Raw genomic sequence first — 15,941 nt, 5'->3', positions numbered from 1 at the left:
GTAGGTTCCCGGAGGTGGAGTTTAGTTACGCCGTTTGCGTAGCGTAGAGCAGCGGAGTGACGCCGTTCTTACGTTAGATTGGCAGCGCAAGTTCGCTTCTGGAATCGGAGCTGGATGAGTGCGCTGTTTTCAGGAGGTTTCAGTTTGTGAGCACTAGTCAGACCCCGTTGTGAACATGAGCTACGACCGCGCCATCACCGTCTTCTCCCCGGACGGGCACCTCTTCCAGGTGGAATATGCCCAGGAGGCCGTGAAGAAAGGATCCACCGCGGTGAGGATCGCTGATCACCTCTGGCAGGCAGACATGTATTGTGGTGGGCGACCCCCGGGTATTTATGGGCTGCGCAGCACTACAGGAACATGGGGCAATTGTGAGGACCCCCTTGTTGTGGGCAGAACAAGGAACCATCTTTGGGGTTTGCACTTAATACGGGGGGGGCCTCATTCTGAGATATGTAACTGCTGGGAAAAAGGGCCCCATGGGCACCCAGTGGTCTCATTTATGGGTGGGGGGCACCCAGTGGTCTCATTTATGGGTGGGGGGCACCCAGTGGTCTCATTTATGGGTGGGGGGCACCCAGTGGTCTCATTTATGGGTGGGGGGCACCCAGTGGTCTCATTTATGGGTGGGGGGCACCCAGTGGTCTCATTTATGGGTGGGGGGCACCCAGTGGTCTCATAGGTGGGGGCACCTGGGATAGCCTTTATGAATGCGGGAGGTATCAGACTGTTAAGATTGTTTTTTTTTTTTTGGGGGGGGCAGCATGCACTTATTATGGCTAAGTTTGTAGGGGCACTCATTTTTTATGGCTTGGTTTTCAGAGGGACACACACTTTTTCATGGCTAGGTTTGTAGGGGGGCGCACTCTTATTATCGTCAGGTTTGTAGGGGGTGCACTCTTATTATCATCAGGTTTGTAGGGGGCGCGCTCTTATTATCGTCAGGTTTGTAGGGGGGCGCGCTCTTATTATCGTCAGGTTTGTAGGGGGGCGCGCTCTTAGGCTGTGCCCACGTTAGCATTTTTTAAGCGTTTTTGATGCGTTTGTTCTGGATCAGAAGCTTCAGAAACGCTTAAAATAAGCTTCCCAATCATGCATTTTGGCCTTTTTGTGCCAATGGATGCGTTTTTTTTTCCGCTAAGGAAACGCTTAGTGGCTAAAAACACAGCATGTTCATTAATTTTGCGGAGTAGTCCGCGGTTTTAGCTATTTCCTATGGGCTCAGAAGACACGCGTCAAAAACGCACGTTTTTTTTGCCAAAAATGCGTTTAAAGCGCGCGTTTTCTGGGAAGGAGTCTGGTTTTGTCAGGTTTAAAACGCTAACGTGGGCACGTGTCGTCAGGTTTGTAGAGGGGCGCGCTCTTATTGTCGGCAGGTTTGTAGGGGGGCGCACTCTTATTGTCGTCAGGTTTGTAGGGGGGCGCGCTCTTATTGTGGTCAGGTTTGTAGGGGGGCGCGCTCTTATTGTGGTCAGGTTTGTAGGGGGGCGCGCTCTTATTGTGGTCAGGTTTGTAGGGGGGCGCGCTCTTATTGTGGTCAGGTTTGTAGGGGGGCGCGCTCTTATTGTGGTCAGGTTTGTAGGGGGGCGCGCTCTTATTGTGGTCAGGTTTGTAGGGGGGCGCGCTCTTATTGTGGTCAGGTTTGTAGGGGGGCGCGCGCTTAGGGCTTGATTTGTAGTGGGCATTTATTTTTTTATAGCTATTTTTTTGGGGGGAATGGCACGCATTTTTTATGGCTAAGTTTGCAGTGTACACGTTTTATGGTTAGGTTTGTGAAATCAAAGGGCACCCATTGGTTACATTGTTTCGGACGGCAAACACTGATTAGATTTGTAGAGGGGTCATGTTTAGATAGAGCAGGGGGCTAACATGGTAACTTTGGTAAAGTCGCCAAAAATATTTGAAACAAAACGTATATTGCAGAGTTCTAGAAGACTTAATTATCTAATGATTCTATTTTTTTCCTAAGCATTTTTAACAACAAAATGTGTACGCGTTGGCTGTAGCCCCAGTGCTGGATGATGTCCCACTTTTCAGTCCTCTTACTGCTGAGGCCTATGATTGGCTGCAGCGGTTAGGTGTCCTAAGAGCTGAACATCATCGCTTCCTGTTTTGGCGAAGGCCACTGGAGCGGCCAACATTGGGCCATGGGGGGTTACAGTAGTGGACATTCATTTTAAATTGCAAGGATGGTTTTAAAACACTTTTAGTGATCGGAAAACTGGGAAAAATTCTGCCGTGGGTTCTCCTGTGTTTAATGTGACTTTCTGTTCTTTCGACATTAGGTTGGAGTACGAGGGAAGGAAATTGTGGTCCTGGGGGTGGAGAAGAAATCTGTTGCTAAGCTTCAGGATGAGAGGACGGTGCGGAAGATCTGTGCGCTGGATGAAAACGTCTTCATGGCGTTTGCTGGTAAATTGTGTTACCGGGGTCCCGTCAGATCACAAATGGCTTCTTTAGAGATTTCTATCTGCTCCTGTTGAACTGTAGGGGGTGCACAATTTTCAGTTGTAATACGGTCCCAAAGGCTAGCACTCCATATCGATACTTTGTCCCCTTCTGGGCTGTTGCAAAATTTCTGCAGAATTTGTCCTTTATTTCAGCGGCATCAGAATCGTATGTAACCAGACAGAACCTGTGGACAGGGGTGGTTCTGTCTTGGTGCCCAGGAGGTTGTACAAAATTACAATTTGTTATATGAATGTGTTCAAAATCCAGATCCTTTGAAATTCAGCTGGATAACAACCCTCTTGTCTCCCGCAGGGCTCACGGCTGACGCTCGGATTGTAATAAATCGCGCCCGTGTGGAGTGTCAGAGTCACAGACTGACGGTAGAAGATCCAGTGACGGTCGAGTACATCACACGATACATTGCCAGCCTGAAACAGGTAAGAGATGGGGGTGGGGACTTATCATAGTAATCCTGATGTCTGTCTTCTATAAGCCAGGCCTACTGTTCGGAGACCCATATATAGGGTGTAATACATATGTTTTCTCCAGCGGTACACTCAGAGCAATGGCCGCCGGCCTTTTGGAATATCTGCACTGATTGTGGGATTCGACTTTGATGGGACTCCTCGTCTCTACCAGACCGATCCTTCCGGGACTTACCACGCTTGGAAAGTAAGTGCATCGGCCATTATCTGGGGAGGAGGGCTATAAAGGTGAATGGTAAAGACTTCATTATCTTCTGCTCCATCACCTGACAGGCCAACGCCATCGGCAGAGGAGCCAAGTCTGTCCGCGAGTTCCTGGAGAAGCACTACACTGATGAAGCCATTGAGACAGACGACCTGACCATTAAACTGGTTATTAAAGCTCTGCTGGAGGTGAGCACCGGGCCTGTCTATTACAGATCTTCAGCCTGCCAGTCTAGAAAAAAAACACCATCACATTGACACTTCTATTAGAAAACTGTCACCAATCGCCCCATTATCAAATAATAATCCTGCTCTTCTATTGCTCTCCAGGTTGTTCAATCCGGAGGTAAAAATATAGAATTGGCCGTCATGAGACGAGACCAACCTCTCAAGGTAAGTGTGAAGATGCACACGCAGGCTGGCCGTATGTAGGGCATTTATGGAGACTAGGACTAATGCCTCCATAATATAGCATTGGTTAGAATATGCCACCATAGGAAATGAGACTGCCAGTGGCAGAGAATGATGCCGTAGACTGGAATGGATGCCAGCGATTGTATTATGTCATGAGCCCTCATTTAACCATGATCTCATCTGATGGAGGAGATATAATTAGGTAATGTGATAAATCAAGAAAGTCACTGTGTCACTATAGGTCCATGGTACATTGTAGTGTAACTTAGCAGAACCATTGTCATTTTAATAAGAATAATCATTTAAAGGGATTTTCCCACAAAAAAAAGATATTTTAATCAACAAATCTTGGCATAATAACTTCCACAATTGGATGTGTTTAACCCCTTCACCCCCAAGGGTGGTTTGCACGTTCATGACCGGGCCAATTTTTACAATTCTGACCACTGTACCTTTATGAGGTCATAACTCTCGAACGCTTCCATGGATCCCGGTGATTCTGACATTGTTTTCTCGTGACATATTGTACTTCATGTTAGTGGTAAAATTTCATTCAAATAACTTGCGTTTATTTGTGAGAAAAACGGAAATTTGGCAAAAATTTTGAAAATTTCGCAATTTTCCAACTTTGAATTTTTATGCCCTTAAATCACAGAGATAAGGCACACAAAAAACTTGATAACTAACATTTCCCACATGTTTACTTTACATCAGCACAATTTTGGAACCAAAATTTTTTTTTGTTAGGAAGTTATAAGGGTTAAAAGTTGACCAGCGATTTCTCATTTTTACAACACCATTTTATTTTTAGGACCACATCACATTTGAAGCCACTTTGAGGGGTCTATATGATAGAAAATACACAAAAGTGACACCATTCTAAAAACTGCACCCCTTAAGGTGCTCAAAACCACATTCAAGAAGTTTATTAACCCTTTAGGTGCGTCACAGGAATTTTTTTGAATATTTAAAAAAAAATGAACATCTAACTTTTTTTCATAAAAAAAATACTTCAGGTTCAATTTTTTTTATTTTACCAAGGGTAACAGGAGAAATTGAACTGCAAAAGTTATTGTGCAATTTGTCCTGAGTACGCAGATACCTGATATGTGGGGGGGAACGACTGTTTCGGCGCATGGCAGAGCTCAGAATGGAAGGAGCGCCGTTTGACTTTTTCAATGCAAAATTGGCTGGAATTCAGATTGGACGCCATGTCACGTTTGGAGAGTCCCTGATGTACCTAAACAGTGGAAACCCCCTACAAGTGACCCCATTTTGGAAACTAGACCCCCCAAGGAACTTATCTAGATATGTGGTGAGAACTTTGAACCCACAAGGGCTTTACAGAAGTTTATAACGTACAGCGGTACAATTAAAAAATCATATTTTTTCCACAAAAATGATCTTTTCACCCCAATTTTTATTTTCCCAAGGGTAACAGGACCCTAAAAGTTATTGTGCAATTTGTCCTGAGTACGCTGATACCCCACATGTGGGGGTAAACCACTATTTGGGCGCATGGCAGAGCTCGGAAGGGAAGCAGCGCCATTTGACGTTTTTGGCTGGAATTGAGATCGGACACCATGTCGCGTTTGGAAAACCCCTGATGTACCAAAACAGTGGAAACCCCCCACAAATGACACCATTTTGGAAACTAGACCCCCTAAGGAACTTATCTAGATGTGTGGTGAGAACTTTGAACCCCCATGGGCTTCACAGAAGTTTATAACATAAAGCCATACTATTAAAAAATCATATTTTTTAAACAAAAATGATCTTTTCACCCTCAATTCTTATTTTTCCAAGGGTAACAGGACCCTAAAAGTTATTGTGCAATTTGTCCTGAGTACGCTGATACCCCACATGTGGGGGTAAACCACTATTTGGGCGCATGGCAGAGCTCGGAAGGGAAGCAGCGCCATTTGACGTTTTTGGCTGGAATTGAGATCGGACACCATGTCTCGTTTGGAAAACCCCTGATGTACCAAAACAGTGGAAACCCCCCACAAATGACACCATTTTGGAAACTAGACACCCTAAGGAACTTATCTAGATGTGTGGTGAGAACTTTGAACCCCCATGGGCTTCACAGAAGTTTATAACATAAAGCCATACAATTAAAAAATAATATTTTTTCCACAAAAATGATCTTTTCACCCTCAATTCTTATTTTTCCAAGGGTAACAGGACCCTAAAAGTTATTGTGCAATTTGTCCTGAGTACGCTGATACCCCACATGTGGGGGTAAACCACTATTTGGGGGCATGGCAGAGCTCGGAAGGGAAGCAGCGCCATTTGACGTTTTTGGCTGGAATTGAGATCGGACACCATGTCGCGTTTGGAAAACTCCTGATGTACCAAAACAGTGGAACCCCCCACAAATGACACCATTTTGGAAACTAGACCCCCTAAGGAACTTATCTAGATGTGTGGTGAGCACTTTGACCCCCCCAGTGCTTCACAGAAGTTTACAACGCCCGGGCGTGAAAATAAAAAATTCGTATTTTTTCCACAAACATGATCTTTTAGTCACCATTTTTTTATTTTCCCAAGGGTACCAGGAGAAATTGGACCCCAAAAGTTGTTGTCCAATTTGTCCTGAGTATGCTGATACCCCATATGTGGGAGAAAACTACTGTATGGGCACACGTCGGGGCTCGGAAGGGAAGTAGTGACGTTTTGGAATGCAGACTTTGATGGAATGGTCTGCGGGTGTGATATTGCCTTTGGAGAGCCCCTAATGTACCTAAACAGTGGAAACCCCCCACAAATGACACCATTTTGTAAACTAGACCCCCCAAGGAACTTATCTAGATGTGTGGTGAGCACTTTGACCCCCCCAGTGCTTCACAGAAGTTTACAACGCCCGGGCGTGAAAATAAAAAATTCGTATTTTTTCCACAAACATGATCTTTTAGTCACCATTTTTTTATTTTCCCAAGGGTACCAGGAGAAATTGGACCCCAAAAGTTGTTTTCCAATTTGTCCTGAGTACGCTGCTACCCCATATGTGGGAGAAAACTACTGTATGGGCACACGTCAGGGCTCGGAAGGGAAGTAGTGACGTTTTGGAATGCAGACTTTGATGGAATGGTCTGCGGGTGTCATGTTGCCTTTGGAGAGCCCCTAATGTACCTAAACAGTGGAAACCCCCCACAAATGACACCATTTTGTAAACTAGACCCCCCAAGGAACTTATCTAGATGTGTGGTGAGCACTTTGACCCCCCCAGTGCTTCACAGAAGTTTACAACGCCCGGGCGTGAAAATAAAAAATTCGTATTTTTTCCACAAACATGATCTTTTAGTCACCATTTTTTTTATTTTCCCAAGGGTACCAGGAGAAATTGGACCCCAAAAGTTGTTGTCCAATTTGTCCTGAGTACGCTGACACCCCATATGTGGGAGAAAACTACTGTATGGACACACGTCGGGGCTCGGAAGGGAAGCAGTGACGTTTTGGAACGCAGACTTTGATGGAATGGTCTGCGGTTGTCATGTGCGTTTGGAGAGCCCCTGATGTACCTAAACTATTGAAACTCCCCACAAGTGACCCCATTTTGGACAGTAGACCCCCCACGGAACTTATCTAGATGTGTGGTGAGCACTTTGAACCCCCAAGTGCTTCACAGAAGTTTATAACACTCGGACGTGAAAATAAAAAAATCATTTTTTTTCCACAAAAATGATATTTTTGCCCCCAATTTTTTATTTTCCTAAGGGTAACAGGAGAAATTGGACCCCAAAAATTGTTTTGCAATTTGTCCTGAGTAGGCTGATACCCTACATGAGGGGGTAAAACACTGTTTGGGCGCATAGCAGAGCTTGGAAGGGAAGGAGCACCATTTGACTTTTTCAACTCAGAATTGGCTGGAATTGAGATCAGACGCCATGTTGCATTTGGAGAGCCCCTGATGTGCCCAAACAGTGGAAACCCCCAATTCTAACTCCAACCCGAACCCCAACACGCCCCTAGCCCTAGCCCTAGCCCTAGCCCTAACCCTAGCCCTAGCCCTAACCCTAACCCTAGCCCTAGCCCTAGCCCTAACCCTAACCCTAGCCCTAACCCTAACCCTACCCCAACACACCCCTAGCCCTAACCCTAGCCCTAACCCTAATGGAAAAATGGAAATAAATACATTTTTTTTATTTTATTATTTTTCCCTAACTAAAGGGGTGATAACGGGGGGTTTGATTTACTATTTATGGCGGTTTTTGTGTTTGGCGGCTGTCGCACGCTAAAAGACGCTTTTTATTGTAAAAATAGTTTTTGCATCACCACATATTGAGAGCTATAATTTTTCCGTATTTTGACCCACCGAGTCATGTGAGGTCTTATTTTTTGCGGGACGAGTTGACGTTTTTATTGGTACCATTTTCGGGCACGTGAAATTTTTTGATCGCTTTTTATTCCGATTTTTGGGACGCAGAATGAACAAAAACCAGCGTTTCATGAATTTCTTTTGGGGGGGGTGCGTTTACACCGTTCCGCGTGCGGTAAAATTGATAAAGCGCTTTTATTCTTCGGGTCAGTACGGTTACAGCGATACCTCATTTAGGTCTTTTTTTATGTTTTTGTCGGTTTTATGCAATGAAAACTATTTTATATAAAAAATAATTATTTTTGCATCGCTTTATTCTGCGAGTTATAACTTTTTTATTTTTTTGCTGATGATGCTGTGTGGCGGCTTGTTTTTTGCGGGACAAGATGACGTTTTCAGCGGTACCATGGATATTTATATGCGTCTTTTTGATCTCGCGTTATTGCACTTTTTGTTTGGCGGTATGATAATAAATCATTATTTTTTGCTTCGTTTTTTATTTTTATTTTTTAAGGGGTTCGCTAAAGGGGTTAACTAATGGGACAGTTTTATAGGGCAGGTCGTTACGGACGCGGCGATACCTAATATGTGTACATTTATTGTTTTTTTTTTTTTATTATTTTAAAAAAATGAATTTATTGGGGAATATTTTTTTTTTTTTTTACTAATTTATTTGGCGATTTTTTTTTAATTTATTTTTACACTTTTTTTTTAATTTTTTTTTACTTTATTACATAGTCCCAGGTGGGACATCACTGTCCTGTGACAGATCGCTGATCTGTCACATCACAGATCACTGTGACAGATCAGCAATCTGTCACAGGCAGTGCACAAGGCTTCCTCATGCCTGCGCTTTGCAGGCACTGAGGAAGCCAGCTTCCCCAGGCCCCCGAAGGCCCCCGTCGCCATCTTGGATTCGGGGGCCTGGGGGATAGGAGTCCCCCGCAGCAGCGCTGCACATTGCGCTGCCGTGGGGGGCTCAGGGAAGCACGGAGGGAGCCCCCTCCCTGCCGATGCTTCCCTTTAACTCCCGGTACACCGCGATCGCGTTTGATCGCGGTGTGCAAGGGGTTAATGTGTCGGGGGCGGTCCGTGACCGCCCCTGACACATTGTGCCGGGTGTCAGCTGTGATAATCAGCTGACACCCGGCCGCGATCAGCGGCGCTCACCACGTGGGCGCCGCTGATCGCGGTAGACGTACTATCCCGTCCCCGGTCATACGGGCCCGGGTACCGTGGACGGGATAGTACGTCTCATGTCAGGAAGGGGTTAAATAAAATGTTCCTGTGCTGAGATAATCTTATAAATGTGCCCCTGCTGTGTACTGTGTAATGGCCGTGTCTGACCGTACAGGAACATGGTCTGATCATACCGCAGCTCCTGGGCAGGGGAGGAAGGAAAAGAGGATACAGACAAGCTGATTCTTTTTATGAGGTAAAGCGTTTCACTGCCTGTTTTTAAACAATATTTTACCTCAAAGAAAGAATCATTTGTTATACCGAGTTGTAATATTTGTGTACTCTTTTCCATCCTTCCCCACCCAGGAGCTGTGGTATGATCAGACCATGTTCCTGTATTGTCAGACATGGCCATTACACAGTACACGGCAGGGGCACATTTATAAGATTATCTCAGCACAGGAACATTTTTTAACCCATTAACGACCCGTGAAAAGCATTAATACGGTACCCACTAAGGGGCCTTATTCCTTCATTGCCGTTTTAAAATGATGATTTGGGAGTTAGGGTATAGCGCAGCCCAAAGTTAAAAAATGTCTGGATTTTCAGCTACCGGGGGTAGCCGAGACCTTGGAAAACACAATCAGGGCTGGATTTTCCCGGTACTGATCACGTGATCGCTATTATTCAATGAATAACGGTGATCCCATAAAAGAAAAGTATGCCAGCTACTAAAATCATTTCTCTCTCTCCTGACGTGTCAGAGGAGAGTGAAATGATATCCTCAACCCCGTACCTTAGCCGGTCGTCATGCTCCATCTCTCAGCCCTCTGTGTCCTCTTCCTGGAAGAAAAAAAAGGTGGGTGCTTGCTCAGTGCCTCCGTCGAAACCTGTTTGATCTGCAACAGCAGGGAGTCTTCTTATTGTTTCCTTACTAGAGTTCAGTGAATATGTTAGGAAACGATCTCCAAAACTGAATTTGCCATATTGGTACCCTATTCGTGCCGAATTCGGCTACGTTTGGCGAATATTGCAAAAACCATATTCGCCGCCGAACATAATACGAACCAAATATAGAAAAATTTGCTCAACTCTCTTTTTCTCTTGATTCTTCTGATATACCTTATCATATTGATCAAAAGCCAATAAATTAGTAATCATCCCCTTAGATTATTTTTTTTTTCCATTCTTTGTCATTAGGGTTGGAGTTAGTGTTTTTTCCAAAGTGAAAAAAAAATGATGCCAACTAGTGATGAGCGCCAGTGCTGGCTACTCGAGTTTGCATTGGGTGCTCGGGTAAGCACCAAGTTTCGCGGGTGCTAGAGTGGCATGCTCAGTCTCCGCCACCATGTTTCGTGACTGTTAGACACCCCCAAAAAAAATGCGTTGATTACCTGCCACACATGGGCAATTCTCGCATGGTTGTTTGGCTGTTCCAACAGCCACAAAACATGCAGGGTGGAGACTTGAGCATGTCACTCTAGCACCCACGATACTTGGTGCATACCCGATGCAAACACGAGTAGCGAGCACTTGCGCTCATCACTAGTCGTCATCATATTATCTTTTGTGTTCAAAATCCTCACACTATACCCCTGGATAAAATCCTTGAGGGGGGGTGTAGTTTCCAACATGGTGGTCAGTTTTTTTTTTTTTGTTTTTTGTTTTTTTTTCCGTGTTTAGGCGACATGTCGCCTGCAATCTATCTCTGCCAATTTGTGATCCAAAATTCAAATATTGCTCCTTTTGCTCCAAGCACTGCTGTTTGTCAAAACAGAACTATTAGACTACATGTGGTGTATCACCGCACTCATAAGAGGGTAACAAACTGTGGGGTCCACTTTTTGGTGTTACCTCTTGCAAAAGTAAAAAATTTGGGGCTAAAGCAACATTGTAGAGGTAAAATTTGTTTTTCATTTCACTTTGCAATAATTCATGTGTAACATGTGAACGGTTTAAAAAAAAAAATTCCTGACTGCAGTTTTGAAGTATTTGAGGGGAGGAGTTTTTAAAATGGTATCCCTTTTGGAGGAGTTTCCAATATATAGGTCCCTCCATTAAAATCAGAATAGGTCCGTAAAGAGAGTTTGTAAATTTCTTGAAAAAAATTATTTTTCTACAGTATGCCCTACCGATTGATGGTTTGAAATATGTGATATTTATTTCCCAAAAAATTGCGTTTACCACTATCATGAAGTACAATATGTCGCGAAAAAACAACCCCAGTCATTGGGATCTGTTAAATGTACTTTTGCTTGTGGCACAACCCCTTTAAAGGGATTTACCCGTATAAGATATTAGTCGCTTTATTAGCCTCCTCGGGCAGAGCAAAGGACATCGGTGCGCATGCCCGCAGTAGAGCAGATCCCGGGGAACGCCTAAAAAGCAGGAGCTTACCATGAGTAAGACCCTCTAGGTCGAAACGCGTTGGTTGGAGACCACCAGAGACCCCATCTGCCTGTATGTCCTTATTCATACTTTTTTCTGTCCGATTTTAAGAATTTATAATAAATGATGAATTTTTAACTGAAGTCCAGCGCTGGAGATTCCATTCTTTAAAAAGCAGGAGCAGCACTAGGAAATAAAGTAGCTCTGTAGTGAAGCCTTAATCGGACATCTGTTTTTAATGTACTTGTTGGATCAATGTCCTATATTATTATTATTATTATACATTTATATAGCGCCATTTATTCCATGGCGCTTTACATGTGAAAAGGGGAAATATAGACAAGTATAATAAACATGTGTAAGACAAGGGACACACAAGTACATAAGGAGAGCGGACCCTGCCCGCGAGGGCTCACAGTCTACAGGGATGGGTGAGGATACAGTAGGAGAGGGTAGAGCAGGTCGTGCGGTGGTTCAGTAGACCGAGGATCATTGTAGGCTGTCGGAACAGGTAGGTCTTCAGGTTCTTCTGTAGAACATGTACCCAAAATAGTATGAATTGCTGTTCACATGTCAATATTTTATTTAAATTTTTTTTGCAAACTGTTAGTCCACTAAAAAAAAAAAATCGAAGACATGTCCATTTTTTGATCTGAGCCACAAATGCATGTCTATCAATCTGTGATGATCATATACACCACTCGTGTGCCATCTGGTAGAACCTTCAAATTTTTATAAAAATTATTATTTTTTTTTTTTTTTTTTTTAGCATATGAGAAAATTACTGATGGTAAAAACTGAAACACTGACCACCACTGAAGAAAATGTGATCCAAAATACTGATAAATGTTGTCTGTTCTCTTAACGTCTGTGAAAAAACTAATGAATTAATTGAATTAACATAATGGAAGTCTAGATCACCGCAATATGTGATGTGACTGTTCTTTGACTTTAAAACCCTATCAATTCTTCTAGATAGACTTTGTTAAAGTTTTTCAAGGATCTCAGCTGGGAAGTGGTTCCAAACATCTTGGAGAACCAACCACAGATCTTGTGCAAATCCTTTTCTTTCCATACCATTACAGTATGCACACACATTGTTTGCTGCAGTTGCTTCTGCATCCATAACGTGTGTCTTGGTAGGAAAAACGCTGCATGAAAAAGTGCATGATTTTATGTCATTTATTTTCCCCCCCATTCATTAGAATGGGTGAAAAATGCTGAAAAATTGACATGCTGCAGAAATTCAACTGCTTCAAATCTGCAAGGAAAAAATAAACCTGTGTATGAGGTTTCAGAATTGCACTCACAGTAAAATGTGTTTTTTGTGGTGTGAACACACCCTACAACTTTGCAGCATTTCCCCCCTGCACCAGCCTTTTGCACAGTACTGTATGTGAGGCAGAGTTCACTTATTTATTGACAAAGGAAAAACCGGGATTAGTATGTGGCATAAGTGTGTGTAGTCCAATAAATTATGTATAAAGAAAAAAAATATACAATTCCATTATTCCTTTCATAAAACGTAAGGGAAGAAAATCCCAGTTCTGTGGTGATACAAGATTAATGACCCATCCATGGCTGTAACAAAAGAAAAAAAAAATAGGCTAAACTAAGAAATATCAAATATTCCCCTTTAGACTATGTGGTGTTAAAAGGACACTTCCCAAAAAGCTGATACTGCTTGATACCTACTACAATGTTTCCACGACTATGCTATGACCCGGGGATCGGAAAAACTTCTGTTTCTCAGGACGGCAGCTCGTCTTTTTTGTTTCTGGTTTCTAAATCCTGGCTCATGGTGTAAGCAGGGGTGGGGAATCTTTTTTCTGCCAAGGGCCATTTGGATATTTATACCATCCTTCGGGGGCCGTACAAACTCCGCCCACTAAGTACATCCTGACTCTGGCACTGGTTTCATGACTTAATCTTTCATTGCATGCCCTTCAATGTTCAGTAGTGAACACTGCGTGTGTGTGCTAACAGAGCAAGAAGAAATTAATGAGCTGGGGCAATCAAAATACAGCTCCCTGCCTGAGAATCTGCTCGGGGGCCTGATAAAAAGGTCTTCGAGGGCCGTAAATGGTTCTGGGGCCTGAGGTTCCCCACCCCTGGCGTAAAGTATTGAGACTAAAATATTGAGTTTGTTTTCCTGACAGATCCTGAGCCCCGAGGAGATTGAGAGGTACGTCGCAGAGATCGAAAAGGAAAAGGAAGAGAACGAGAAGAAGAAACAAAAGAAGACATAACTTATTCTCCTGGCCAATACTGTGTAAATCAGTCCGACAATAAATGTTTTTCTTTATTAAATTTCTCTACGGGCTCAGAGTCTGGTATTTGGCTTGAAGCAGATTGCAGGATCAGCAGTGTCCTCAAGCCTGATTTATGAGTAATCGCTTGGATGTAATTATGGTGCTTGAACCTCTAGGTTCAAGCAACATATCGTAATCCGATTTCTTATATTTTATTATTATTATTCTACTTCTCCGTGTTTTCTGCAATTAATGCGGCCCGAACCGCTTGGCGCAGAGAACCCCGTTCAGGCGGCGTTTCAAAGCCCTCGGTGGGGACAGGTGTGCTATGTATTTTTGGAGTCGATCCGATTTGTAGGTTTGTTTTTTTTTTTTTTTTTTTTAAAAATCGCATTTTTTTTTTTTTTGTTTGTTTTTTTTTTTAAAAAAAAATCGCATTTTAAGCAAAAATTTTCCCTTAGGGATTAATGGCGACCTTTCCATGACTCCCAACTGACATGGATTGAAGCCATAGTGACCTTACAAAGATGGCAGCTATGCAAATGCAGCTTCCACACATGACCTGTATTAGCTAATAGAAGATGACAGATCGCTGAATCAAGGTCTTAAAGGCGCAGCGTGCCAATGGCTTCTGAAAAGCCCCACCCAGTGATGGCTAACCTTGGCACTCCAGCTGTTGTAAAACTACAACTCCCAGCATGCCCTTGCAACCTGCAGCAGTTGAGGCATGCTGGGAGTTGTAGTTCTGCAACAGCTGGAGTGCCAAGGTTCGCCATCACTGCAGTCAGACGCCAAAGTGGCCCCCGAGGCAAAGTGGCAGCATGTGTCAACATGGCTACCCAGGTACCAAATGTGCTAAAGTGGCTACCCAGGTGCCAAAGTGGCTACCAAGTGGCCAAAGTGACTACAGAGGTGCCGAATGCCAAAGTGGCTATACACAACATTCATATTCTAACTTTACTTTCTTACAGTCGACACCTGATACACTGCTGTAAAGCTGGCAGCGCTGTTCAAGCACCATGTATTTCCTTCAGGAAATGCCAATCTAGTTTATATTGATAATTCAATATATTAAATATATTGAATTATTGTAGATAATTTAAGTATAACAAGACATTATGCTTGATTGCTCAGTGTACCGTTATTTGTGGACCACTTGGGTAAAAATCACACACAGCGCCCAAATATCACACAGATCTCATGGTTTTCGCATTGGTTGGCTGTGGCTTCACAGTTTTGCCAACAAACTACAGTTTCACTTGTAAAAGCATGGAGCAGTTGTGCAACTCAATGTTTTGTTTCTTTCCCCCACCTGGCAGATGCTATGTGTCTCTTTATTCCAAGGCTAGAGGAAAATTGTGTTTTGTTTTTTTTTTACCTTTGCGCATTTGCTTGTAGAAAATCCACTGCATTTTACAGTGCTGGCATCAAGCATTAGATTTTTGAAATCTCGTGCACATATTGTGATTAAAAGTCCTTCTTGTAAATTGATGATAGCTGTGGCTTTGAGACACACAGCACGTCACTTTATGCTGCAGACGTTGTCACCCTATGTAATGCAAACGCTGAAATCTGCAACTTCCCTGCACCTTCTTCACGATGATATCTAAGGCTGTGGGTAAGGCCTCATTCACACATCCGTTTTTCACGTACAAATGCTATTTCATGCATAATGCATAGTGCTCATTCCTGTGATAATATAGGGGGGCCATTCACTACCCATGATTTATTGTAAATTGAGCAGTCCATCGACAATTGGGACGACTAATGATTTTGATCGAAGGGTCAGATCCCATCAGAGTGTGTTCAGATTTTCACAAACTGTCAGAAAAGAGAAGGTGGAGAAACCTTGTCCAGACATGAAATGTTGACACTCAGACCACAAATAATTATTTATAGTATAATTGGTCCATTTTTCTTGCAGGTGCGCAGGCTTCGGGAGAGGTCCGGCGCCTGCGCACTGCAGTATTCTGCTCTGCCCTCAAAAGGGCAGAGCAGTACGCCTGCGCCGGAGCCACAACAGGAAGGGAAGAGGACGCCATCGTATAAAGAGGGGAGGCATCGGACCGCCCCGCCCCCCCCCCCCCCCCCGGCTGAGTATAATCTTACCCTTTTTTTTATCTTTCAGGTTACATCGGGGGCTTATCTACAGCATCACAGAATGCTGTAGATATGCCCCTGATGTCGATGCCGGCAGCTCATAGGCCAAAAAAGGGGTGGCAGATTCCCTTTAAAGGGAACTTGTTA

At 43.6% G+C, this 15,941-nt stretch overlaps 1 protein-coding gene across 1 annotated transcript; it reads left to right on the top strand.

Annotated features, from left to right (window-relative positions):
• Positions 1 to 32: 32 nt before the first annotated feature.
• Positions 33 to 13,756, top strand: PSMA7 (proteasome 20S subunit alpha 7). Its single transcript, XM_073582515.1, has 7 exons — positions 33 to 271; positions 2,286 to 2,412; positions 2,764 to 2,888; positions 3,001 to 3,123; positions 3,210 to 3,329; positions 3,471 to 3,533; positions 13,602 to 13,756. Exons 1-7 carry the CDS (start codon positions 176 to 178, stop codon positions 13,689 to 13,691), a joined length of 744 nt encoding a protein of 247 aa, XP_073438616.1. The 5' UTR covers positions 33 to 175; the 3' UTR covers positions 13,692 to 13,756.
• The last annotated feature ends 2,185 nt before the right edge of the window (positions 13,757 to 15,941 follow it).

The sequence above is a fragment of the Dendrobates tinctorius genome, unplaced genomic scaffold (assembly GCF_039654945.1).
Source record: "Dendrobates tinctorius isolate UK_male_01 unplaced genomic scaffold, ASM3965494v1 ptg000071l, whole genome shotgun sequence".
In the NCBI taxonomy this organism is placed as follows: domain Eukaryota; kingdom Metazoa; phylum Chordata; class Amphibia; order Anura; family Dendrobatidae; genus Dendrobates; species Dendrobates tinctorius.
Note: the sequence above shows the minus strand (reverse complement) of the source record. Positions and strands in the feature narration are given on the sequence as shown.